Genomic DNA, 26,773 nt, shown 5'->3' with positions numbered 1-26,773 from the left:
ACCACTCATGTGGACAATAAATGGTTTTCTAGCATATGGTAACTTATCTGGTTGGTGCACTTATGGTGAATTTGGTTGCCCTTCTTGCAATATAAAAATTTATTCTATAAGGCTCACAATAAATAAAAAATATTGCTACATGGGTCATTGATGCTTCTTGAAGTCTATTCATAAATATCGAAATGATGCGAGGTCTTTCGATGGGACAAAAGAATCAAACGTTGCGACGGGTCCAATATAAGGGTCATTAGTTTTGGATCAAACTAGAGGCATAAAGTTTTTTCTTGGTAAGCTTGGTGAAGATATTAGTGGGGTGATAAAAAATATATGGAAAAAGAGGAATATCTTTTTCAATCTCTCTTATTGAAAAAAAATTTGGTGCGGCATAACCTTGACGTGATGCACATAGAAAAAAAAGTGTGTGATAACTTGATATATACATTGTTAGGTCTAAGTAAAAAGTCAAAAAATAACTTAAAAGCTCAGTTGGACTTGAAAGAGATGAATATAAGACCTAGCTTGTGGCCTCAACAATGAACTAATGGAAAGATATTTCTTCCTCTTTCTTATTTCTTAATGTCTTCAGCAAAAACTTAGTTATTTTATGAAGTACTAGAAAATGTTAAGCTTCCACATGACTATACATCTAACATCTCTCTTTGCATTCAAAGACAAAAAATATCAGGGCTAAAATCTCATGATTGCCATGTTATAATACAAGAACTTCTTCCACTTGCTTTACGAATAACAGTGAATAAAAAGATGAGTTCTGTTTTGATCGAATCGTGCACATTCTTTTGAGGGGTATGTAGTAAAAATCTTGAAGTAGAAAAGTTAACACTACTTGAAGAGAAGATTACCTTAATACTGTGTGACATAGAAAAGCTCTTCCTCTCATCATTTTTTATAGTTATGGTACATTTGGTTATTCATTTAGCCATTGAAGCTAAAATTGCAGGTCTAGTGATGCATGAACATCTTTAGTTATTTTTTTTAGTATTTCTTTCAACAAAGTTAGAGATTTTCTTATTCTTAATTAAGATTTTAATACTTTTAATCAATATTTCTTGAAGTTATTTTGAGGTTTGGTATGTGTAGAAAAGTGTTAAAAATGAGCAGGAACAAAGAAAAAGAGAAGGACAAGAAAGTCAAGGTTGAAGGAAACAACCTCCCAAGGAACCAATAATTGAAAACAAACCAAGAAAAGTTCAAAGAGAATTGGAAACCCTGATCTCTTCTTACTCCAACAAGGATAACTTAAGCTGTAGAGATCCAAATGAAGCGGTTTTAGCGGCATTAGAAAGATAACTTTCAGATATTTTCAACGATATATAATAATTTACAATGAACATGCTTATAATATATCCAAATCTACGTTGAACGCAGCCCCATCTCAAGCTCAAAACTCCCTACTCCTCACACAACAACTTATGCACCTCATGCAGCCAATCTTGACCTTTTCATACTCAAATGAGGATTACTTGAGATATAGAGGTCCAAATGAGGCTGTTTTAGTGTCATTAGAAAGCAAACTTTTGGAGCTTTCCAATGATGTATAATAGTTTATTCCGGACATGCGTCTAAGGTAGTCTACTCTTGAGTTGAATGCAGCCCCATCTCAAGTGCCCTCAATCCTATGCCTCACGACATTTAACCATGCGCCTCATGTCCCCTTGCCCCGTGCCTCACGTCTCAAGCCCCATGCCTCATGCCTCACCAACCTCACCTTCCAGGGGATGCTCTCCTTACCTGCGCATCATACATGAGTGGCTGCGCCTCATGCCTTCCTTGATGCGCCTCATGTCTCTTTGCATGCGACTCACATAGCCAAATAGAAGCCTCGAATTCCTCTTCCTTTGGGCCTGTGCTTCAAGTGTGGAATGTGGTGCCTTACTCGCCAACAATGGGCTACTCTCAGGGCTTGTGATTCCTTACCAAATCCTCCTTAATCTCCAATCCTTTGAAGCACTTAAGTTGATGATTAAAGATTTAGCACAAAGCCCATGATTTGAAGCGTTGATTGGCAATTATGAAGAATTATCTACAACTTGACTTGAGAGAGAAAACTATTTGAAAAATATTAATTAGTTTAGATTTGATTCTATTTTAATTTGATTTATTTTGAATTCTAAATTTATTAGGTTTAGGGTTAGTCTTTAAACAAGAGGGAAACACCACATGGCTCTTCTCTTTTCTCCCTCTGCCATTTTTGAATTCACAGCTTTGTTTTCATTCTACCATGAGCAACTAATCTCCTTTGTTAAGGTTAGGAGCTCTGTTAATCTTTTTATAGATTATTAATATAAGTGTTTTACTTTATTTGAGGTTTATGCTTTGATCTATTTCATGATTAAGTTTTCGTTCTTCATCCCTAAAGATTTAGAACTATTGGAAAATTCTAACTCCGTTTCAGATTCTAAATATTGTGTTGAAAAAAGTAATATTAAAATTAGCTTGAAAACTCTTTCTCACTAACTTTTAATTTAACTAGGAATAGTATTTCAAAGAGTGTGCAATGCTTTGTGATTTTCAATTGTTTAGGAATATTCTTGAATCTTATTTGAAATTAAATCGATTTTGTGCTTAACCGCTTTTCTAAATAAATGACTAAGGAATTAGCAATATTAATTAGGTTAAAGAAAAATTGAATTGCAAAGGAATTGGAATTTGATTAATTATGATTTATCGTGATTGATCTTTGTATGCTTCAATTAAATGAGCACAAGGATTATTTTCTTAAAGAGTGAATATCTCTGAAACCTTAACATTCTCACCATCATTGCCTTCACATTCATTATTTTTCTACTTTTATTGCCTCTGTTTACACATTGGTTATAATTCATCATTCATTATTTGTCTCTTGATTTGTCTAATTAAAATAATCAATTAATCATTGTTGGTTAGTCCTTTAATGCTTGTGGAAACGATAACTCATTCACCATGATATTACTTAATATATTCCATGCACTTGCTGAGTTGTGATTTTGTAAAAGTTCTGCATCATCCATTCCATTATCACCGGATATATCCAATAGAAAGGTGCAAATAATTATATATATTGGATTTAAGTTTTAGTAGAATAATTAAGTTGTAGATTCAGTCCATTTTCATATATAGTAGAATAATCAATAACATTAACTTATGTTATAGGTACTTATACACTTTAAAATCATATGTTCAAAATCAAGCATGTCCAGAAGGTTCTATAACAAAGAGATATATTTCAAATGAGTGTTTGGCCTTTTGCCCATTATATATAGAAGGTGGGGATTCAAGATCTTATTGGTTAATAAAAAAAAACAAAACGAAAATTGAGAAGGTTGATCAAGAACGATGCCTTTTTCTTCTATTGGGGAACCATTTGGCAAAAAAGAAGCATTTTTGATGGATGATATAACATGATTGCAAGCACATCGATATGTATTCTTCAATTATGATTCTAAAGTGGTTGAAGATTATAGAAATGGAATGATCTGTCTTTCTTTATGGTTATGGTATACCATATATAACATTATTAGTGATATATATGGGTCACATGTGTAGCGAACATATTAGTGAGATCAAGAGATCACATAGAAAGTGTCACCTTACTCGATATCAACTTAATCTCTTGCATTTTAAAGAATTTCATGAATGGTTCAAGGATGAAGTAAGGAAATGATCTAATTATTATTTCTCATAGATTCTTAAAGAATATCATTTTATATAATCAGAAGTTTATAGCTTGTTCAATATTATTTTTTTGTTAAATTAACAAGTTGGACCTTACATTTGGTACCCAAAATGATCTAAAAACCCTTTTACGAGGTCCAAGTTATATTGTAAGAAGATTCAAAGCTTTCGATTTGAATAATGGGTATCGATTTCGAACAAAGAAGCATGAAGAATCCAAGGCAACAAAAATTTTGGTGTCACGGTTGTCTCAAAGGTAAAAATAAATTATTATGGAAGATTGAAGGATATTATAGAGTTAAATTACTTTGAAGAATTTAAAGTTGTGTTGTTTAACTGTGACTAGATTGAGATAACCAAAGATGACTTGGGTTTCACACTAATAAACTTTTTACACTTAATATATACCAATAAGTAAGAAAGTAATGAACCTTTTGTATTTACAAACTAAGCTCAGAAAGTGACATTTGAAGAAGATCCTCATGACCATAAATGGGTTATCCCTAGGCTAATTAGTCATAGAGATATTTATAATATGCGAGAAAAGAAAATTCTGCAGTTTAAGCAATCAATGCAAAATAATAATGATAATTTAACTTTGTTATAAGAAATTTGTTAGCTAGATAATAAGAATAATAATTGAGTTAGAAATTGGGTTAATGGTATAGTAATTGATCTTGGACATTCTATAAATAAAACTGATGACAATTCTCAGTAAGTTAGGTAACACTTTGAAAACTCCTATATTTTGCATTATTCCTTTTCTCATTTTTTTATTTTATTTATTTTTCTATATTTGAAATTAACATAAACTAGAATGTATTTTGCAGGTATTTGATTTGTTTTAGGTTGTGATAATATTTGAGTTGAAGTTTTTTGTGCTATTTCGTACTGTTATTAAATAGGTTAGTCCTTCTTTTATCACTATCACATCCTATTATTTAATGACTTTAAAGATATATAAAGCTCCAGTAAAATATTACTATATCTACATTTTTAAATGTGTAGGATATAGATGCATCAAATAATAAATATAAGAAGTCAAATATTAAAAGAAGCAACTTAGAAAGTAGTTTGGAGGCAAATAAAAAAAAGGAGAAACATAAGAAGATAAAAAATGGCATGAAAGTGATAGTAAAACCACAAGGACTAGGGAAGAAGAGGGCTACATTTGTAGAAAAAAGAAGAGAAAGAGGATGATGCCATAAGAAATAAGTGCTTCAATGACAAGGAAAAGGCATAAATCGATTGAGGATAATAATTTCGAGAGTGTTATCTCAAGTACAGATTTAAAAGTGTCTAAAAAGACTTGTAAAACTCAGTAAAATTAAAAAATAATTAACTAATAAATTAATTACTAGCGAAATAAATTTAGAAAATTAAAATTTCATAATTTGAATAAGTAAAAATATTTAGAATAAGAATTAAAACACAAATTTTAAAGTTTTTGACTCAAAATTGGGCCAACGGATTAAACCAAGTGAACCGAGCCCAAGTGGACCCAAGACCATATACACAAACCATATAAAAGCTTGGCTTTCAGCCCTCTTCTCCTTTATTATTTCAATTCCACACTGAAATTGAAGAGAAGAGAGACCAAGAACCCAAACGCTTATCACCCCAAATTTCAATTCCTCCTAACTTTCAATCCGTAGCTCCGATTAATGAGTCGTTTATGATCACATGATCTTCTCGTCGAGCTCTTCGATTCTATCTAAACAAAGTGGTATGGATCTCTGAATTTCCTGCCTAGTTTTCCATTCCTTTCATTTTCATGTTTTTAGTTTGGGTATTGAGAGATTTTTATAATTTTGGTGGTTTACATACAATCTAGTCTTGAGTGATTGTTGGATTTCACCCCAATCATTAGTGAAAAAGGTAAGAAAAATATAAACCCATGTGATTTATTGCATTAGTAACCCTAGTATTGATATGATCAAATTATATAAAAATTATATTGAAAACATGTGAATTGAAGTTAAAGTGGTGAATTGGAGTACTTGGAATAAAGTTTTGGTGGCTGAAACTTATTGAATTTGATTGGGAATCTTGGATACTTGAATTGTGGTGGTTTTGAGCTTGGAGAAAACTCGGGTAAGGTACAATTTAAGTTTCATTTAAATACCATGTAATGTGACATGAAGTCCTAGGCTAGATGCCCTTAGGAATAGGATCGAATTGTATAATTGGATGGAAGTAAAATATTATAATTGATGAAGTGTTGGATTTGATTTTGATTTGGTGATTGGTTGTTATGAGTTTTGAGAATGCGGTATGAATTGATGATTGAAATTATAAACTGTTGAATTGTTGAAATATTGTTTTGAATTAAATTAATGAATGTTAGACTAGAGGATGTGAATTTGTACAGGAGGTCGTGAAAGGTAAGTTGGTGAATGTATTGAATGTTGATCCACGAGCTTGAAATGGTAATTATAGAATCAAGTATGTGAAATTTGGTAATGATTTGTTAGAATAGTGGAATTGATGATTTGAGATGTTGAAATGAGAATTTAGAATTGTAATATGTAATTTAAGTAGGCGTGAACTTGGTTGCTATCAAATGAATGAATTAGGATGATTGGGAGGCATTATATTGAGTAGAAATTGATATGCCTTGTGAATATTTGAAAAAATTAGTAAATTTTATTTTTGGCCAAAAACTGGCTTTTGGCAAATTTCGACAGGCCATAATTCAGTCCTCGGAGTTAGAAATTTAACAAAAATAGATTTTTATGAAATTTATTGATTAATCTTTCCAATGTTTTAAGAATGGTTGAAAAATAATTTTTAATGAAAAAGTTATGCGTGTTAAAAATTTGGTAAAAAAAACTGCATTTCTGTAGCATATCATCTTTTTTTATTCTGATATGCATGCCTATGTGGAGGTGTCACACGACGCGACTATCTGGCTCTGTCCAGTATTCTCGCGTATGTGGCACTGTCTCGCATATGCGAACATGGCATTTTTAACATCATGTGTATGCATCATTGGCATGCATACGCGAGAAACCTTTTCTGTTAAACACTCTCAGGTACGAGGGAGGTGGTCCACGTATACGACTTTCCAAATTTTTAACATTATGCATACGCGAGAGGTTGCATGCATATGCATGACTACCCAATTTTGTAGAAAATATATTTTTCTATTTTTAACCATTCTTCAAGCCTTCTAATCCTCTGTGAACCTTATTTTGAGTCTAGAGCCGGTGTATTGGAGGGTAGAAGAGTCAGAAATGATACCTAATGAGTCGAGAAAGGTGAACAGCGGAGAGATGGATTAAATGAAATGAGAGGTGTGATGAGGATGAGTGTGATAACACTACAAAAAAAAGTATGGTCACAGTATAGCTAGTGAAAAGGGTGACCATAGGTCTATGGTCACGTTTTTTTACCTATGGTCACGGTTGTAGAGATCAATATTGGCACTTTAGGCCACGTTTTTTTACCGTGACCATAGGTTACTCTATGGTCACGCGTAAATACCATGACCATAGCTTACTATATGGTCTCCCCTTTATTAAAACCGTGAGCATAGCCTTATTTATGGTCATAGTTTTAGCGAGACCATAGCTTATTTATGGTCACCCTTTTGTAAAATCGTAACCGTAGCTTACTCTATGGTCACCCTTGTTTTATATTATGACTATAGCCTAATCTATGGTCTCGGTTTTAGTGTGACCATAGGTATTTATGGTCACCCTACTTTAAAACCGTGACCACAACATAGTCTATGGTCACTCTTTTGTGAAACCGTGATCATAGCCTTATCTATGGTCACCCTACCTTAAGGACGGTTGGTTTATCCCATTTACGTTGAGATGTGAGGTCTGTGGCAGAGTATCCCGCTCGCATCCTTTTGGATCACAGGAGTGTGCCTGGCACTATATCCGTGGGGGTTCCCGTAGCTATATTTGTGATCGAAAGGCGACATTCCTATGGGGATGTGTCGGTTTGAAAGTTGAACCGACGATGTGATATCACAGCCAAATAGGACAGGCATTCATCATGTGCATATTCTATATGTTTGCTTGCTTTGCCGACTTGCATTATTTGCCTAATTGTATAACATGCTTATTTGTTTCTTGAATTACTTGATATACATTATTATACTTGTGCTTTACTTGCATTGATATTTCTTGTGTTTTCTACTAGGATTGAGGGATCGGTAGGCGGTGGCGATGGGATCACATGGAGGTTAGGCTGGTGAACAGTGTGGGACAGCGGTGTGACTGTTAGTTTAGAATTCCTTAAGATAGATTACCCCGTTCATTATGGTTTTAAGTGGTGGTCATGAATTTAATTATGTTTTAAGCTTGAATATTATGAATGACATAAAGTTCTAGGATTGTATCCGGCGTCTCGGAGTCTTATATCTTACATTACTGGACACTGTTACCATACTAAGAACCTCCGGTTCTCATACCATATTCTATTATTGTTTTTCAAATATTGGTCGTAACCCACCTCGGTGACTTACATGATAGTGACAACGCGGAAGATCCTTATCCTATTTTGGAGGCTTTGGATATTTTGTTTAGTACTCTTACTTTTGTATTTATATTTGTCTTAGAGACTCACTTTGAGAGAAATATGTTGTATACTGTTTTAACTTTCAAAACTATGTATGTCATTCTATAATTGGTTGGCCTAAAATCCACGGGCTGAGGCCAGTATCTTATGATTATTATACTCTTATATCTACATATGCTTTATTGTCTTGTATCTATACGTTGTACCTTTATGCTTTTAGCTTCATGTGAACGTTTGCACTTTTAAAACTCTATTTTTGAGTTTATTTCTTCATCGGGCTTCTAGAATTACTATTTCTTTCTATATATATTATTGTATAATCCTTAGAATTATTATGACCTTTAGTTATCCTTTCTTTTATGGCATGAGGTAAGCTTTAGGGTAATTAGGGTGTTACATTTATTGGTATCAGAGCCGTTCGTCCTTGTGAAACTGAGAGATAGACCAATTGTGCTTCATTGCATACTTTGTGTCTTTTTTCTTTCATGCTATTTAGGTTATCTGCTTGATATTTCATATCATGCTTCTTTGTGAGTGCCTTTTTGGGATAAATGAAGCACTAGGCTTTTGATATTGAGACTGATCACCTTGATATCGATTGTTTCGTGTAGACAGGAACCCTAATGGCTACTCGCAGACGAGGTCATACTCGTACATGAGGAGGAACTGAGAATGACCAAACGGCCGACAACCATGTCGAGTTCTTGGCGGCTATGACAAATTTGGCAAATACTATGCAAGCTAACGCTGCTGCGACTATGCAAGCCATGGAAAGGTTGGGTCAACCGGCTGGGAACGGTAATGGAAAAGGAGACGGTAATGACTTGGGAGGTGCTTCAATGACCTTGGATTCATTTCTCAAGTTTCATCCATCAAATTTTAGAGGTTTGACCAACCCTACTGAAGCAGACAATTGGTTCCAAGCCATGGAGCGTGCGTTACAAGCCCAGCATGTTTCAAACAACCAATTTTTGGAGTTTGCGGCATATCAACTTTTAGGAGAGGCTCAGCACTGGTGGCAAAGAGAATGCCAATTACTACAGTTTTATAATGCGATGCCAACATTCCTTGAGATGTGTTCCAGATGACTTTCTACAAAAAATACTTTTCTGAATCTGTAAGGGAAGCAAGGGAGTTGGAGTTTATACAGGTGAAGCAGGGCTCATTGTCTATGGCCGATTACACTAGTCAATTTGAGGAGCCTTGTAGGTTCTCTAGGGTATATCAAGGTGCCCCAAAGTCCTATGAGAGCTAGAAGTGCATTAAGTACCAAGGAGGCTTAAGGGATACCGTTATGATGGCTGTGACTCCTTTGGAGATTCAAATCTTTTCTGAGTTTGTGAACAAGGCAAGGGTTATTGAGGAGTGTACGAAGAAAGTGGCATCATCAAGAGATACTCATGGGGGAAACAAGAACCCTGGGCGTGGAAAGTACTTCCATCCAAGAGCTCAAAACTTCAAGAGGGGAGGACATGTACATCAACGTCAAGGGGACTTTAGGAGGAACAACTATGATCAGTAACACCCGGCGAGAGGGAGAGGTAATCAAAGTAAGGCTTCTCCAAATTCAATTTGTAACCGTTGCGGGCCTTTTCATCCTTATGATTTGTGCAATCTGGGTATAGGTCAATGCTTTACATGCGGATTGCCTGGACACATGGTGAAGGACTGTCCTCGTAAGAGGACTCCGAATACGGGCCTGAACCAAGAAGGTCGAGTGTTTGCTGTGAACTCCCAGAATGCTGCAAGGTCGGATCCGTTGATAAGAGGTATATGTTTAATTGGTGATAAAACATTGGTTTCATTGTATGATACTGGAGCTTCGTATTCATTTATTGCCTTTGCTAAAGTTGAGGAACTAGGATTGAAAGTGTCCAAATTAGCTTTTGATTTGCATGTGCATACCCCATATCAAACGGTTATGACTAGGTCAGGTTGTAGGGAAGTATCTATCAAAATTGAGGATAGAGACTTTGTTCATGATTTGATTTATTTGCCAATGTTTTAGTTGGAGATGATTTTGGGCTTTGATTGGTTGTCAAAGAATCAGGTTTTGTTGGATTGCTTTGAGTGATCGATTTGGTTTATGTCGGAAGGAGAAGGAGGAGCAGTGATAGCTGAGGGTTATTACTTGAACTCTGTTTTGGTGAATTGTAGTGGGAAAGAGCATCAGGGTTATGTATTATTGGCTGCAAATGCGTTAGGTGATGAACAGAGGTTAGATCAAATTCCTGTAGTTAGGAAATTTCCAAAAGTATTCCCGAAAGATATTCCCGATTTCCCTCTTCAAAGAGAGATTGAATTTGCTATTGAATTGGTGCCGGGAGCTGAACCAGTGTCGATTACGTTGTACTAAATGGCTCCGACAGAGCTGGCAGAACTTAAGACTCAGTGAGAAGAGCTTCTGAACAAGAGGTTCATTTGACTAGGTGTATCTCCATAGGGAGCGCTAGTTTTATTGGTAAAGAAGAAAGATGGAGGAATGCAACTCTACGTAGATTACCGACAATTGAACAAAGTGACTATGAAAAACAAGTATCCGTTACCGAGGATAGATGACTTAATAGATTAGTTGCAAGGAGCTGAGGTGTTTTCAAAGATTGATTTAAGATCTGGTTACCATCATATAAGGGTAAAGGAGGATGACATTTCGAAAACTGCGTTTAGGATGCGCTATGGACACTACGAGTTTGTAGTGATGTCCTTCCGGTTGATGAATGCACTTGTTGTGTTCATAGATTACATGAAGAAAGTATTTTGTCCCTTTTTGGATAAGTTTGTGGTGGTGTTCATATTTGACATTCTGGTTTAGTCTAAAACGGCAAAGGAGCACGAAGAGCATCTGAGAATTGTGCTACAAGTTCTGAAGGAGCAGAAATTGTATACTAAGTTGTCCAAATGTGAATTCTAGAAGGAAGAAGTGAAGTTCTTAGGTCACGTGGTGAGTAAAAGAGAGATGATAGTGGATCTTTCGAAAGTGGAGACGGTGATGGAATGGGAGAGAATGACATCAATGACTGAGATCAGAAGCTTCTTGGGATTAGCTGGATATTACAGAAGGTTTATTCATAGATTCTCACAAATCGCACTACTGATGACTAAGTTAACAAGGAAAGAGATACCATTTGTGTGGATAGTAGAGTGTAAGGAGAGCTTTCAAGCCTTAAAGGAGAAATTAACTTCAGCGCCTGTTTTAATTTTTCCGGAACTGCATGAGCCATTTGAAGTGTACTGTGATGCTTCGTTGAAGGGTTTGGGTTACGTGTTAATGCAACACCGGAATGTAGTGGCTTATGCATCGCGTCAGCTGAGACCACATGAGGTAAATTACCCAACTCATGACTTGGAAATACTGGCAATTGTGTTTGCATTGAAGATTTGGAGGCACTACTTGTACGGAGTGAGGTTTAAGGTCTTTTCTGATCATAAGAGTCTTAAGTACATCTTTGATCAGAAAGAGCTCAATATGCATCAGAGGAGGTGCATGGAGCTACTGAAGGATTATGATTTTGAACTGAGTTATTCCCCCGAAAAAGCAAATATTGTGGCGGATACATTGAGTCGAAAGTTGTTGATGATAGCTTGGATGAGGATCAAAGAGGAGGAGTTAGTGGATAAGTTTGCAGAACTCAAGTTGGATATTGGTGAAGTTGACAGACAAGCTCATTTGAACTAATTGTGCATTTCAAGTACTTTTAAGTCAGAAATTTAGAGGGCTCAACAAGATGAACAAGAACTTCGGAAGATGTTTCAACCCATTGGTAAGGAGAGGCATGGAGAGTTCACTAAGGATGGTGAAGGGATATGGAGGTATAAGGGAAGGATATGTGTGCTGGATGTTGAAAGTTTGAGACAAGAGTTGTTGTTGGAAGCTCATAGGAGCAGATTCTCCATTCATCTAGGTAGTATGAAGATGTATCATGATCTGAAGAAGATGTTCTGGTGGCTTGGAATGAAGGGTGATGTAGCTACATTTGTGTCAAAGTGTCTGACGTGTCAGAAGGTGAAGATAGAGCACCAGAGACCGTCAGAAATGTTACAGCCACTTGAGATTTCTCAGTGGAAGTGGGAAAGAATTACAATGGATTTTGTGACTGGTTTGCCCAGGACTAGGTTGGGATTCGATGCAGTTTAGGTGATCGTGGATTGCTTAACCAAGTCCGCTCACTTCCTGCCTATTCTAGTGAACTACTCTTTGGAGGAATTGGCGAGGTTGTACATCAAAGAGATTGTAAGGTTGTACGGAATACCATCGAGCATAATGTTGGACCATGGTCCCCGATTCACATCAAAGTTTTGGGGAGTATTCCAAAGAGCTTTCGGTATGAGACTATGTCTCAACACTGCGTATCATCCATAGATGGATGGGCAGTCGGAAAGGACTATTCAAACATTGAAAGATATACTAAGGGTGTGTGTCTTGGATCAACTGAGAAGTTGGGACCATTACACGCCATTGGTGGAATTTGTGTACAACAACATCTTTCATGCGAGCTTTGGGATGGCTCTGTATGACGCTTTGAATGGACGGAAGTGCCAGTCTCCACTGTGTTGGTATGAAGCCGGTGAAACAAGTGTGTTAGGGTTGGATTAGGTAGCAGAGACTACTGAGAATATCAAATAGATTAGGGCCAGAATCTTGACTGCACAAAGTCGACAGAAGAGTTATGTGGATCAGAGAAAAAACCGTTGGAATTTGAAGTGGGTGAGCACGTATTTCTAAGAGTTACTCCTACAACGGGGATTGGAAGAGCGATTAAGACAAAGAAGTTGAATCCGAGCTATATAGGACCGTTTGAGATTTTAAGGCGAATCGGGCCAGTGGCATATCAAGTAGCTTTGCCTCCGTGTTTGTCTAACTTACATGACATATTATACGTGTCATAACTCCGTAAGTATACGTCGGATGCGGATCATGTGTTAGAGCCTGAGTCGGCTGAGTTAAAGGAGAACATGACTTTTCCAGTAACACCGATGCGAATTGACGACACTAGTGTGAAGATGTTGCATGGAAAGGAAGTTTTGTTGGTTAAAGTGGCTTGGAGAAGAGCGGGAGTGGAAGAACATACTTGGAAATTGGAGTCCGACATGTAGAAGATTTATCTCGAGCTATTCTCAGATTATCACTAAATTTTGGGGACAAATTTTCTTATTTAGTGGGGAGAATGTAAGAACTGCGATTAATTAGCTGCTTAATTAAATTAAATTAATTGCCCAAAATTGGATCCAAAAATTTAGAATGTTAATTAGAAAATTTAAATATAATTTTTTGATTAGGTAGATTTTTCTAATTTGGAAAATGTAATTTTTTGTGAAAAATCGCGTAAAAATATGTACCGGTAAATTAACCATCAGTACCGGCTTAAATCTGTCCGGTACTGTGCGAGAATGATAAAAATAGTAGAAAAGCTTGAGAAAACAATTAGAATTAAAATCGGGCACTAATTTTAAAGATTTGGTCTGAAATTGGGATAAACGGGACAAAAACGCTAACCAGTTGGACTGGGCCCAAGCCCAACATATAAATACCCTCATTAATGGCCAATTCAGCCACTTTCCACCTCATAACACAAACACAATAGCAGCTGCCAAGTGAGGAAGAGAGTAAGGATTTTTCAAAAGCACTATTCACATCCAACTTCATTTGATCATAACTTGAACTACGGTACTCTGCTTCGCGTGCCATTTGCGGCTACGTGAAATTCTCACTCGAGTCTGTTAGTTCTATCCAACTTTTGTAGGTAAGATTTCGAATTTTAGTCCTTATTATGCTGCTCTAATAAATTCAAAATTTAAGGTTTTGGTTTTGAGTGGATTGTGTTTTCAATTGATTAGGTGGAATCTAAGGTTGAGCAATTGGTGGTTTGTGCCCCAAACACCATCAGAGAAGGTAAGAAAACTCTTTACCCTTATGAAATTGTATATTTAGAAATCCTAAGTATTAATTTGTGATAAATTATGTATGTCTAGCTTGAAATTGTGATTGTTGGAGCACTGGTTCTTGAATTGGTGGCTTGTTAGTGAGTTGAGGCTTGTTGGAGTCCAATTTTGGTGTTTTGCATATATTAGAAATTGGATAAGGTATGATTTCAATTTTTTCTATGTAATATGTAATATTTCTGGACACTTAGCCTAGTGAACCATAGGATAGGTTTGAATTGTTGATAATGGATTATGAATATTGATGCTTGTGCTGATTTTGAGTGAATTGTGATATTGGATTTTGTTGTTGTTGATTATTGAGATTGAAGTTGAATAATGACAATTTTGAGTAGTGAAATGAGTTATAATGCTTGTTGATATAGATAAATGTTGAGAATTGTGAATTGAGGTTGAGTTGTGATTTATTAAAAATGTGGAGGTGTGAAATTAAGAAATTTTTGATGAGAATGGTGAAAATGCGTATTGGTAGGTTGTGGAATGAATTGGAAGTTATATGAACATAATTTAGGTACATTGGAACTGTTTTAGTTGTAGGATAATTGGTCTTGATTGTGAATTTTGGAAGTTTGAGAACCTAGCTAATTTTTTGTAGAAACTAGCTTTTGGTGAACTTTGACGGATGATAACTTAAGCCTCTATTTTCAAAATTGGTTTAAATTTGTCTTCAATTAAAGTTTATTTAAAGATCTTTAAATTGATATAAGGTTTGAGAAAAATGGAATCTTGTAGAGGAAGTTATGAACGTTTAAAGTTTGATGTTTAAAAATGATTTCTAAAAACTTTACAGAATTTTGCAAATCTGGGATTGCATGCATACGCAGGGGTGTGTCTCTGCCAGGCCCTCATGCGTACGCGGCCTATGTATGCGTATGTGAGATAGGCCAAAAGCAAGGATGCGTACGCGGCCTAATACACGATACGCGGGTGATGGTTTCTGCCCAGCACCCCGGCGTACGCAATTCGTGGATGCGTACGCATGATAGTCCAAAACTGAAGTGTGCGTATGCACACTTAGGCATGCATACGCACGGACCTGTTTTGCTGAATAATATTTTTCTTTCTTTTTAAGGGTTTTCTTGCTTTTCAAACTTTTTTAAATTGCTGTTTAAGAGTAATAACTAGTGATTAAGCTCTAAGATTAATAGAGAAGAATTAATGACTTAAATAGGTGAAATTTTACATGAATTTAGAAAACAGAGCCTTAGATTTCTGCAATACTGAGGGTGAATTAGTTGAGTGATATAGTAGAAGTACTGTAATGACTATTGATATGATGAATTGTGGAGTTATGGATTTGATGATTTTTAACACGAGTCTAGGACTTGGAGTGGAATGATGACTTTATTGAAAATGATTTCTGAAAACCACAGAGATATTATTTTATACTGAGAATGTTGAGACTCTATGCGCCTGGCAAGGACGGTTGGTTAATCCCTTTTGTCGAGGTCACGGCGGCGGCGTAAGGACGGTTGGTTTATTCTGCTTACGTTGAGATGTGAGGTTTGTGGCAGAGTATCCTGCTCGCTTCCTTTCGGATCACAAGAGTATGTCCAACACTATATTCGTGGGGGGTTCCCATAGCTATATTCGTGATCAAAAGGTGACATTCCCATGGGGATATGTGTCGGGTTGGCAGTTGAACATATGATATGATATCACAGCCAAATAGGACAGGCATTCATCATGTGCATATTCTATATGTTTGCTTGCTTTGCCGACTTGCATTGTTTGCCTAATTGTATAACATGCTTATTTTCTTCTTGAATTACTTGATATACATGATTATACTTGTGCTTTACTTGCATTGCTATTTCTTGTGTTTTCTACTGGGATTGAGGAGGATCAGTAGGCGGTGGCGATGGGATCGCATGGAGGCTAGGCTGATGAAGGCTGTGGGACAGTGGTGTGATTGTTAGTTTAGAATTCCTTAAGATAGATTACCCCATTCATTATAGTTTTAAGTGGTGGTCATGAATTTAATTATGTTTTAAGCTTGAATATTGTGAATGATATGAAGTTCTAGGATTGCCTCTGGTATCCCGGAGTCTTATATCTTACATTACTGGGCACTGTTACCATACTGAGAATCTCCAGTTCTCATACAATATTCTGTTGTTGTTTTTCAGATGCAAGTCGTAACCTACCTTGGTGAGTTACGTGATGGTGACAGAGCGGAGGATCCTTATCCCATTTTGGAGTCTTTTGGATATTTTGTTTAGTACTCTCACTTTTGTTTTTATATTTTCCTTAGAGCCTCACTTTGAGAGAGATATGTTGTATACTGTTTTAACTTTCAAAACTCTGTATGTCAGTTTATAACTAGTCGGCTTAAACTCCACAGGCTAAGGCCATTATCTTATGATTATTATACTCTTATATCTACATATGCTTTTATTGTCTTGTATCTATACCTTCTACCTTTATTATTTTAGCTTCGTGTGAACGTTTGTGCTTTTGAAACTCTATTTTTGAGCTTATTTCTTCATTGAGCTTCTAGAATTACTATTTCTTTCTATATATTATTGTATAAACCTTAGAATTATCGTGACCTTTAGTTATCCTTTGCTTTACAGCATGAGATAAGGTTTAGGGTAATTAGGGTGTTACAGAAATTACTTATGAAAAATTGAGGTTAAGTTGAGCAAACATTCCCTACTGTAAGCTTTGTCCACACATTTCTCCTATGAGAGAAGACGGGGTTATCATGCAAGAAAGTGCATTCTCATCTATTGTCCTTTGTATCACTAATATAAACTTTAAATATATCAAATTAGGGAAACTAAAGTAAAAATATTAAAATTTTTATTTATTAAAGAGTATGTAAGATTAAACTTATTGTTGCTACCAACACCACTTTCGATTCTTAGTTTAATGATATTTTTTTATTTGATAAATAATCATATTATTATTTCTGCAGTCAAATGTTAATACATGTATATACAGGGAAGTTATCTATGTATAAACCGTTACAATATACCACGAATTTACCTATCCATATTTGTACATAAACCGCTATAGCCAGCAGCAATTTATGTATATTGCACCTTCTTCAAAAACTACTACAGCCTACTATAATTTCTGCCCAACTCTATTTTAACGTAAATCACAACTAACAGTAGCAAATTACGTTCAGTTATAAATTCGCTACTATTTTATATAATTATAAAAAAATTGTAAACAAGTATGAAATTTTAAAAAAATTATAATATGATAAATTTAATTTTTAATTATTTTATTTAAGTAACTTACCTTATACTTAGTATACCCATAGTAAATATCAATATTCATATTACCATTCCACATAAGGGTTATGCTGCTTTGAGGAAGTTAAACTTTTTTCTTCACCTGCTAAAATGTCCTAGATGCAGGAAAAGGATACGCGTGTAATGTTAGTTTCCATCAAACTAGGCAGGTGCTGTGGCAGTTGCGAAAGGGACAAAAATTATTGACCAAGATGAATCAGTTAGCACATAATTTCATGATTAGTTAGTTGGCTTTTTTTGGTCTGCAACAGTCAATTTTTAGTAAACCATAGTTGGCGTAGGCTGGATTGCACTTGTGGTGTGACATTTTTTATGCTCCATTTCATAAAAATAATGATAATTAAAAAACAATAATGAAGTAGCATTATTGCTACTTCGTTTATTTAAATCCTTTAATTTAAAATTTCATTTTTAAAATTAATACTAGTATATTTATTTAATTTTTTTAATTTAAAATTTTTAATTTAAAAATAATACGAATATATTTTTTTAAAATAATATGAATATGCTTATTTTTTAATATAAATTAACAATTTTAAACAGTTAATTTTTTTTAAAACAGAACATATGCTTTGATTTTGGAACTAAATGCTTGGCATGTCAAGGTTGAGCCCCATTTTTTTGTTACTTCGTTTAAGGTAGAATTTATCGGTTATGCAGCTAGTCATGATGACGAAATTTTCTTGATTTATGAATATGCTCAAAAGGGTTTACTCAGAAGCCATTTACATGATCCTCAAAATAAGGGTAACATCGTGAAGAAGCTGATAGGAGAGGCAAGATGTCTTCACATGCTATGCATCCCATTAGAGGCTTGATGCTTGAAAAATACATGTCTATTTTTCACTGTGTTGGAATTAACTTTTATTTACAAGAGTAATGAAAGAAGGATCATACTCAAGGCCATTTGCTAAAAGAGAATTTCGTACCAATTATGAATTATTTTCACCCAAAACTTATCATCATTCTTGTAATCGTCAGCTTGCATTATAAGGAAAATAAATTGAAATGAAGATACGAGAAAGAGATATCTAGATAGGAAATATAGGGGTATCAACTGTATAATTACCAAGAATTCAAGATATCTTGGGGCTATTTAGAAGATAGTGTTCTCTATGTTGGGCCGAACGTGGAGAGCTCTCGACAACCGGGGAGACTTCGTAGAGGAATCAAGTGAGAGAACATAAAATGAGAAGACATCACATCCAACTCAAAATCTTAAGGCATCAAGTTAATGGGTCTCTCATCTTATAAACTTATCATTCTTCTTTGCTTTCTTTAATGTGGGACTAACTTCAACACTCCTCATACTTGCAACACTAACAATCTCCCCCTCAAGTGTGAGCCTCCACATCAAGCATCAACTCCCCTCTAGCTCCTCCACCACCATGAGTATTCGTCCATCACACCGCCGCAAAACACTGCGGGACACGCCACCCGGATCACCTTTGCCGATACTTCACCTTGAATACTCCTTAAACCAGACCGATTAAACCATCGGCTCTGATACCACTTGTTGGGCCGAACGTGGAGAGCTCTTGACAACCGGAGAGATTTCGGGGAGGAATCAAGTGAGAGAACATAAGATGAGAAGACACCACATCCAACTCAAAACCTTAAGGCATCAAGTTAATGTGTCTCTCATCTTATAAACTCATCACTCTTCCTTGCTTTCTTTGATGTGAAACTAACTTCAACACTCCTCACACTTGCAACACTAACCCTCTAATCATGTTGATGTATGTAAGAAGTATCTTATTCTCTTCTTTAATGTAATGTGTTACTTTAATTAATAGTTATTTGTTGCTTTCACACTCAGAGTATCTTTACTTTCTTCATAAATTACTGCAGAACATTCTTACAATTTTGTGCTGTAAATTTAGCAACTTATTTGGCAATCTGATTGGAGAAAAAGTGAGATTCAAAGTTATATTCAATGACTTCTTGGGAGGTTCACATGGTTTTAAGCTTGTGGCGCGGCTCTGATATTGTTAGAGCACTAGCAGTACTACTGTCACGGATCCAGAAATATTATCATGGGGGGCCAATCACACATATAATATTAAAAATTATTTAAAAGATTATATAATATAAGATGTCTTACAAAAATATACCGATAGAGAATATATTTTAAAATACAAAAAAATATGTGTACCTTTTACTAACGAAGTGGTCGATTTTTCGTATCATAAAATTTATCAATAATAGAATTTGTGTCAAATTTTTTAGCAATTTTCTTTTCAATATAATTAAAAGACAATTAGCAAAAATTTATTTTTTATTTTGTTTCTAAGTTATTTTCACAATATTCATAGTTGAAAAAGATCTCTTAGTTGTAGCAGTTGAAACAGAGAAAATTAATATCAAATTAATAAAAAAAGATACTCACAAGAAAAAAATTCACTTTATGAGATTTAAATATTTTTATTTAATTAAAAAATATTAATAATAATAATAATATTTTTTTAATTTTTTTGATATTATTACCTATTTTTTAGATATTAGAAGTCATTAATATTTAAATTAGACTGAATTTTTATTTATATTAGACTAAATACTATATATTTTTTTAAAAAATTAAATTATATATAATAACTTATTACTATTAATTTTTTTTAAAAGCTGGGCCAAGGCCTCCACTCCCCCCTTGTATCCGTCCCTGAGCAGTACCATGAGCATGAAGCTATTATCTCCAACAAATGTAGCACTTCAATGTTCTGCTGCTGATTTCTTGGAGATTGAATATATGAAAACACCAAGCTTCACTACAACGTTTTGGGTCTATGGTCACGGTTTTTTGGGTTTCGATAAAAAATCGTGATCATAGACCCTCTATGGACACGGTTTTTTAGAGTGACAAAAAAAATTATGGTCATGATTTTTTTGGAAGGGTAACCATAGAGTACCTATAGTCACATTTTTTTTAAAAAATGGTGGCCTAAAAGGGTCTATGGTCACGATTTTGAGGGGTGACCTAAAGGGGTCTATGGTCACGGTTTTTCAAAAAAGGGTGACCTAAAAGGGTCTATGGTCACAGTTTTGGGGGGTGGCCTAAAGGGATCTATGGTCGCGGTTTTGTGGGGTGGCCTAAAAGGATCTATGTTCACGGTTTTGGAGGTGACCTAAGGGGTCTATGGTCACAGTTTTTTACAGTGACCAAAAAGGGGTTATGGTCACGGTTTTTCAAAAAGGGTGACCTAAAAGGGTCTATGGTCACGGTTTTGGGGGGTGACCTAAAGGGGTCTATGGTCACAGTTTTGGGGGTGTCCTAAAAGGGTCTATGGTCACAGTTTTGGGGGTGAGCTAAAGGTGTCTATGGTCACGATTTTTTACAATGACAAAAAAGGGTCTATGGTCACAATTTTGAGGGTTACCTAAAGGGATCTATGGTCACGGTTTTTGGAGTGACCTAAAGGGGTCTGTGGTCACGATTTTAGGAGGTGACCTAAAAGGGTCTATGGTCATGATTTTTTATAGTGATCAAAAAGTGTCTATAGTCACGATTTTTCAGAAGGGTGACCTAAAATGGTCTATGATCACGATTTTGGGAGGTGACCTAAAGAGGTCTATAATCACGGTTTTGAGAGTGACCTAAAGGAGTCTATGGTCACAGTTTTAATCATTTGAGTTTAAATTAATTAAGATTTTTATGTATTTTTAATAATTTTAAATATTTTATCTTTTTAAAATTTAAAAATTTTAATAATTAAAAACTAATAATAATTTTATATGATTTATTTTAAATATTAAAATTTTAAATTTAATTTTATAAATAAAAAATTAAGTTGAATACTATTAATTTTAAATTAAAAAAAGATTTAAAACTAATATAAAAATGATTTAATAACTTAATAATAGAAGTGTTATATAATTAATTTTAAGAAATTTCTATTATGAATAAATTATGGTTTATTTTATTAAATTGAGTTCTTAGAGGTTAATTTATTAGGAATAATTAAATGAATTTTTGTAAATACTTTAGATTTAAGTCAATTAATATTTATTTACAATTTTATTTTAATTAGTTATTTTATATAAATTGAAATTAAAGATATGATGGAAAAATAATGAAAGGTTATATAATTTAATTTAAGTAATTGATATTTCGAGTTTAACCGTATTTTATAAAATGTGATTAGTATGTTTACTTTATAATTTAAATTAAAAATAATTATTTGAACTCAATGATATCTTGATAAATGAAATTTTATGTGTTCCGAATATAATCTTCACAGTATTATATTTAAATTTTAAATTATTATTTTATCTTAAATATTTTGTAAAATTGCTATATTATTCGTGTATATTTTACTCTAGACCTAAAAATTTCTAATAAAAACCCTAATATCTCAAATTTCCCAATTTACTACCCAAAATCCCTAAACACACGCACACAACACTCAGTAAGTGAGGGAGAAAGGGAAAACAGAGAACGGAGAAGGGAGAGATCGAGGGAGAAAAGGGGAAGAGAGGAGGGGACGATGCGGCTGGGTCCTTGCCACCGTTACCGTTGTCATTGAGGCGCCAGAGGAGAGAGAGATTTGTTTTGCATAGGCGTTGAGAGAGACAGGCGCGACGCAAGGAAGAGGAGCTCGTCTTCATTGCCGCCGTCGCTGCGCGTTGCCGCCGCTGTCGTTGATGGAAGCCGCCACCATGGTTGGAAGGAACCAAACAGGGATAAGAGGTCGCCGTTGATGCTACCGCAGAAAGGAAGGAAGCAACGCGTGTGAGGAAGTGACACAACAGAGGAGGAGTCGTTCCTCTGCCGCCGTTGGAATTCTTGGTCGCCGCCGGAATTCATGATGAGTTAATCGTGCCTAGCTACCATAATCACCACCTCTGAACCTTATTTGCTCTGTAACAATCGTGCGCTTGCTTCTGATGTTCTTGACTCTGCTGGGTTTGCTGGAATTATCACAGTTGAAGCTTGTCACCAGAGAAGACAAGTTGTTGCGCCATCCTTTTCATTCTGACATTGATTCTTCCGTTTAAAAATCCTGTAATGCTTTAACTCTTGTTCTGTTTAGAATTGTTTCTCTGTTATATTCTTATTTTAATTACCGTAGCCAATATCTTTGTTTTAGTATTACTGTGTTCTTCCGAAAATGTCGAAATTGTTGCTGCGAGCATGATCATAGTTAGTGCCGCTGTGTCTGTCTCGGTTACATTGGAATTGTCGCTGCTACTGCCACGATTGGGGATAAAGGGGCGTTTTGCGTTAAATTATGCGATTGCTTCATCAAGGAAGAGGGCTTAATTTAAACGATTTTAATTTGAGAATGCCCACAAAGTTTATTGAGTAATAGCAAATGAGTTTAATTGTTGTGAATAATTGATTGACTATATGGTTGTTGAATATGATTGAGCTTGTTAATTTTATGAGATTGATTGGTTATGTGTGAATTATGAATTGTTGATAAATGATTGCTGAGAGTGCTGAATCTTGATGTTATTGGTTGATTGCTGTTGATCTAGTTATTAGATATATTATAATGGTGATGAGCTTGATTGGTGTTTGTTTGAAATTGATTTTGAGAGGAATTGAAGGTAGGGGTGGAAAAAGGTCAGGCGGCCTGCCAGGGGCCTATAGCCTGGCCTGGCCTGTTATAAAATAGGTACAGGCCCAAGCTCTTTTAAAAGCCTTAATATATTAATAGGCCAGGCCCAGACTCACTAATTAGCTTTATAGGCCTGTCAGGCCTGCCTGGACCTGTTAAAATATAATTAAATATATAAATAATTATTTATTATTAATAAAATTATGAGATATTTTAAATTTATTATATTTTATTATAAATATTTTTGTATATTTTAAATATGTTAAAAGTTTAAAACTTTTTATAAATATTAAATATATGACATATTACATATAACTATTTTTATTAAAAAATAATTTTTTTAAATAATATTTTTATTTTTGTAAAAAAAATTATTAGACCTTTTAACAGGCTTCAGGCCAAGCCAGGCTGAATAACAGGCCAGGCCTAGTACTTTATAAAGAGCCTATAACAAGCTGCAGGCCAGGCTCAGACCAATCAACTGTATAACAGGCCATGCCTGTTAAGAGCAAAGCCTGACCTGGTCTGGCCTGTTTCCACCCCTAATTGAAGATTGAATCTTGAAATATTAAACTTTTGTAGACATTATGATTATGAATAGAATATGTACCAAAAACCATGTAATAAGAGCTTATGACTATTCAAGCTATTAGTATATGTTGGTGGCCTTTAACCGAATTTTGAGTTTTGGCCTCTAACCAAATTTTAATTTTTTTTAGATTTCTAGTGGCTTTTGAAGGTTATGGCAGCCGCTGTAACTGCGAGAACTTTTTGATAGACACGGTAGCCAAATTGCTTAACTAGGTTGGTATTTATTTATCTAGTTATGTTTTTATTGTTATGAAATTTTATTGAAATTTAATATTATAAATTAACACAAGAATAATTCTAAATTCAAAAAATCTTGTAATTAAATGCAAACCAAGGGGCATGTAATCTGTTTGATAATTTGACACTCTGAGATTTCTGTTTAATCTATTTTATTGAAATTGCTAATTCTTCTTCATATCCATGTGTGCATGAATTGACATGTTTTTAGATAATGATTTTTGGGAAATATAAGTGTTTTATTTTTCTATGTATTTTTCCCATTTGATGTGTGCAGAGACATTCAGTTTTGCTAGTTTTGCATCTTTATTAATATTGTGAAAGATTCTATATTCTTCTATTTACTTGATGATTTCATGTGTGTGAGGATGAACAGCCAACTAGTCCGTGAATTTAGGGTTTTTTGAACTAACTTAGGGATTAGCATTTCTTGTTTCTTCTGAAATTGGTAATAGCAAGGTTTTACACTAAACAAAAGGGTACATATAATGAGTTGTAATAGTGATGAATTTAAGCAGTGAGAGTAAATTTTTGCATAAAATTTCTCATTCCAATTTTACCAAAGAAATATATATGAGGACTACTAAATCATTTTGATTTCACTCAATCAAAACACATCACTTTATAAATGTCATGTAGATGATATGATATCACTATTTTTTGGTCTTAATGATAGATTAGAAATTTTAATTTTATTTATTTTTCAGAGGTCAAGCATCAACTTTATTTATGTGATTAGTATGTAAAAATTTTAAATGTTTTTGTATCTATTTTTTATTTTTCAAATAACTCTGTTTTTTAAGATATTTTTTAATTATTGATATGTAAAATCTTCAATTGCTAAATTGCAAATATTTTTCAGAACATGCTTGATTATGTCTCATTTTAAGATTAATTATTTTCAGGAAGTTTAAAATAGAAATTATTTTGTATTTTATATTAATTTAGGATTAATATTTGTTAATTGATTATTTTGTTTACTTACTCTTGAATGTTTCTTACCTTCTCTTAAATTTTTTGTTTTGTTTTATATACAGGATAATTTTTTTAGACCGGTAAAGACAAAAAGAATTGACTAGTTGTTGTGGCCAACTGTACTGCATCATCAAAAACATTTTTGCTCTGTTCTAATTTGTTTATTTCTTTTGCTAGTAGGAGAACATGATGTGAAGAAAATATGTTCTATACAAATATAAGATGGGATGGGTCTTATAATAAGTTTGGTTATCTAAATGTATTATTTTGATGTGTTCTTTACTTTTTGATAAGAGACTTTATCCGATATTATATATAATGGATAAATTACACCCTATTTTGATTAGTGTTGTAATGGATATCTAGTTTTTAATGAAACTTTTATGATTTGGATTTATCAAATTTCTCATTCTTAGATTTATTTTGTGAATATCATCATTTTGGAATGTGATTATGCTTAAAAAAAAATTAAATCTCATAACATAAAACAGGCTATGGTAACCATTTAAAAATAAGGTGACCATAAATAAGCTATGGCCACTGTGAAAACCGTGATCATAGATAAGGTTATGGTCACGATTTTAAGGAAGGGTGACCATTGATAAGCTATGGCCACAGTAAAAACCATGACCATAGATAAGGCTATGGTCATAATTAAGGCAGGGTGATCATAGAAGCTATAGTCATGGCGAAAAACCGTGACCATAGATAAGGCTATGGTCACGGTTTAAGGAGGGTGACCATAGGGGCTATGGTCACGATTTTTGGTGGGGTGACCATAGAGGCTATGGTCACGGTTTTGGGAAGGAGTGACCATAGAGGCTATGGTCACGGCCAAAATCGTGACCATAGATAAGGCTATGATCACGGTTTAATGAGGGGTGACCATAGGGGCTATAGTCACGGCCAAAACTATGACCATAGCTAAGGCTATGGTCACAATTTTTGGTGGGGTGACCATAGGGACTATGGTCACGGCCAAAATCGTGACTATAAATAAGGCTATGGTCACGGTTTTGGGAAGGGGTGACCATAGGCTTTGGTCACGGTGAAAATCGTGACCATAGATAAGGCTATGGTCACGGTTTTATCGCGTGACCATAGATTAACCTATGGTCATGGTAAAAAAACGTGGCCTAAAGTGCCAGAATTTAAACATTACAACCGTGATCATAGAAACCGTGACCATAAATAAAAAAAACCGTGACCATAAGTCTATGGCCACGAGAGAATAGGCCACGGCGAAAAAACCGTTACCATAGGTCAAAAATCGTGACTATAGACCTATAGTTATCCTTTTCACTAGCTATGGTTACGGTTTTTCACCGTGACTATAGACTTTTTTTTTGTAATGCTGTAGTGCTTGAAGCCTCATGTTGAGAAATTTTTTAAGGAATTTGGTTCTGGACTTGGTGTGAGCTTCTTGAAGCATTGAAATAATGTACCATATTTATTAGGATTGTAAGCCATCAATGTACATTTGGATTGTGGATAATAAAATTTGATATATTTATGAATTTCGTCTCTTTTAATTTTTATATTTCGATATAGATATTGTAAATATTTATGAATTTTGTCTCTTTTAATTTCTATATTTTGATATAGATATTGTGAATAATTAGTAAAATTGTATAATTAGAAAATCAGTAACAGTGACCGATTTAGCGACCGATTTTATTAGCAACCGATTTTATTAGCAACCGATTTAGTAACCGAGAAGTTGGTCGCTATTTAACGACCGATTTTTTCAGTGACCAATTTAGCGACTAAAAAAGTGATCTCCATTTAGGGACCGATTTTATTAGCAGCCAATTTAGCGATCAATATTGTTTGATACTAGTTTGGTAGCATTGGTTGAAAATCGGTCGCTAATTTCGGTTGCTAACAGTTAGCGACCGAAATTGGTTGCTATTTTCAAATTAACGACCAAAGTTTTAGCGGTCGTTAAATCGATCGCTATTCAAATAATTTCTTGTAGTGTATAATTAATCATGCTAACAA

General features: G+C 34.5%; 1 protein-coding gene across 1 annotated transcript; it reads left to right on the top strand.

Moving 5' to 3' along the window:
- The first annotated feature begins 11,950 nt into the window (after positions 1-11,950).
- LOC140173687 (uncharacterized) lies at positions 11,951-13,299 on the top strand. Its single transcript, XM_072198201.1, has 3 exons — positions 11,951-12,208; positions 12,319-12,714; positions 13,102-13,299. The coding sequence occupies exons 1-3, from the start codon at positions 11,951-11,953 to the stop codon at positions 13,297-13,299; spliced, it is 852 nt and encodes a 283-aa protein (XP_072054302.1).
- The last annotated feature ends 13,474 nt before the right edge of the window (positions 13,300-26,773 follow it).

Source organism: Arachis hypogaea, chromosome 6, assembly GCF_003086295.3.
Source record: "Arachis hypogaea cultivar Tifrunner chromosome 6, arahy.Tifrunner.gnm2.J5K5, whole genome shotgun sequence".
In the NCBI taxonomy this organism is placed as follows: domain Eukaryota; kingdom Viridiplantae; phylum Streptophyta; class Magnoliopsida; order Fabales; family Fabaceae; genus Arachis; species Arachis hypogaea.
Note: the sequence above shows the minus strand (reverse complement) of the source record. Positions and strands in the feature narration are given on the sequence as shown.

What these genes read in the sequence shown, in the direction of transcription:
- LOC140173687 (XM_072198201.1), top strand. Translation starts at nt 11,951, where the DNA reads ATGTTTCAACCCATTGGTAAGGAGAGGCATGGAGAGTTCACTAAGGAT. An exon ending in AGTGTCTGACGTGTCAGAAG is followed by an intron (nt 12,209 to 12,318) that starts GTGAAGATAGAG and finishes GCCCAGGACTAG; the next exon opens with GTTGGGATTCGATGCAGTTT. An exon ending in GCGAGCTTTGGGATGGCTCT is followed by an intron (nt 12,715 to 13,101) that starts GTATGACGCTTT and finishes TAACTCCGTAAG; the next exon opens with TATACGTCGGATGCGGATCA.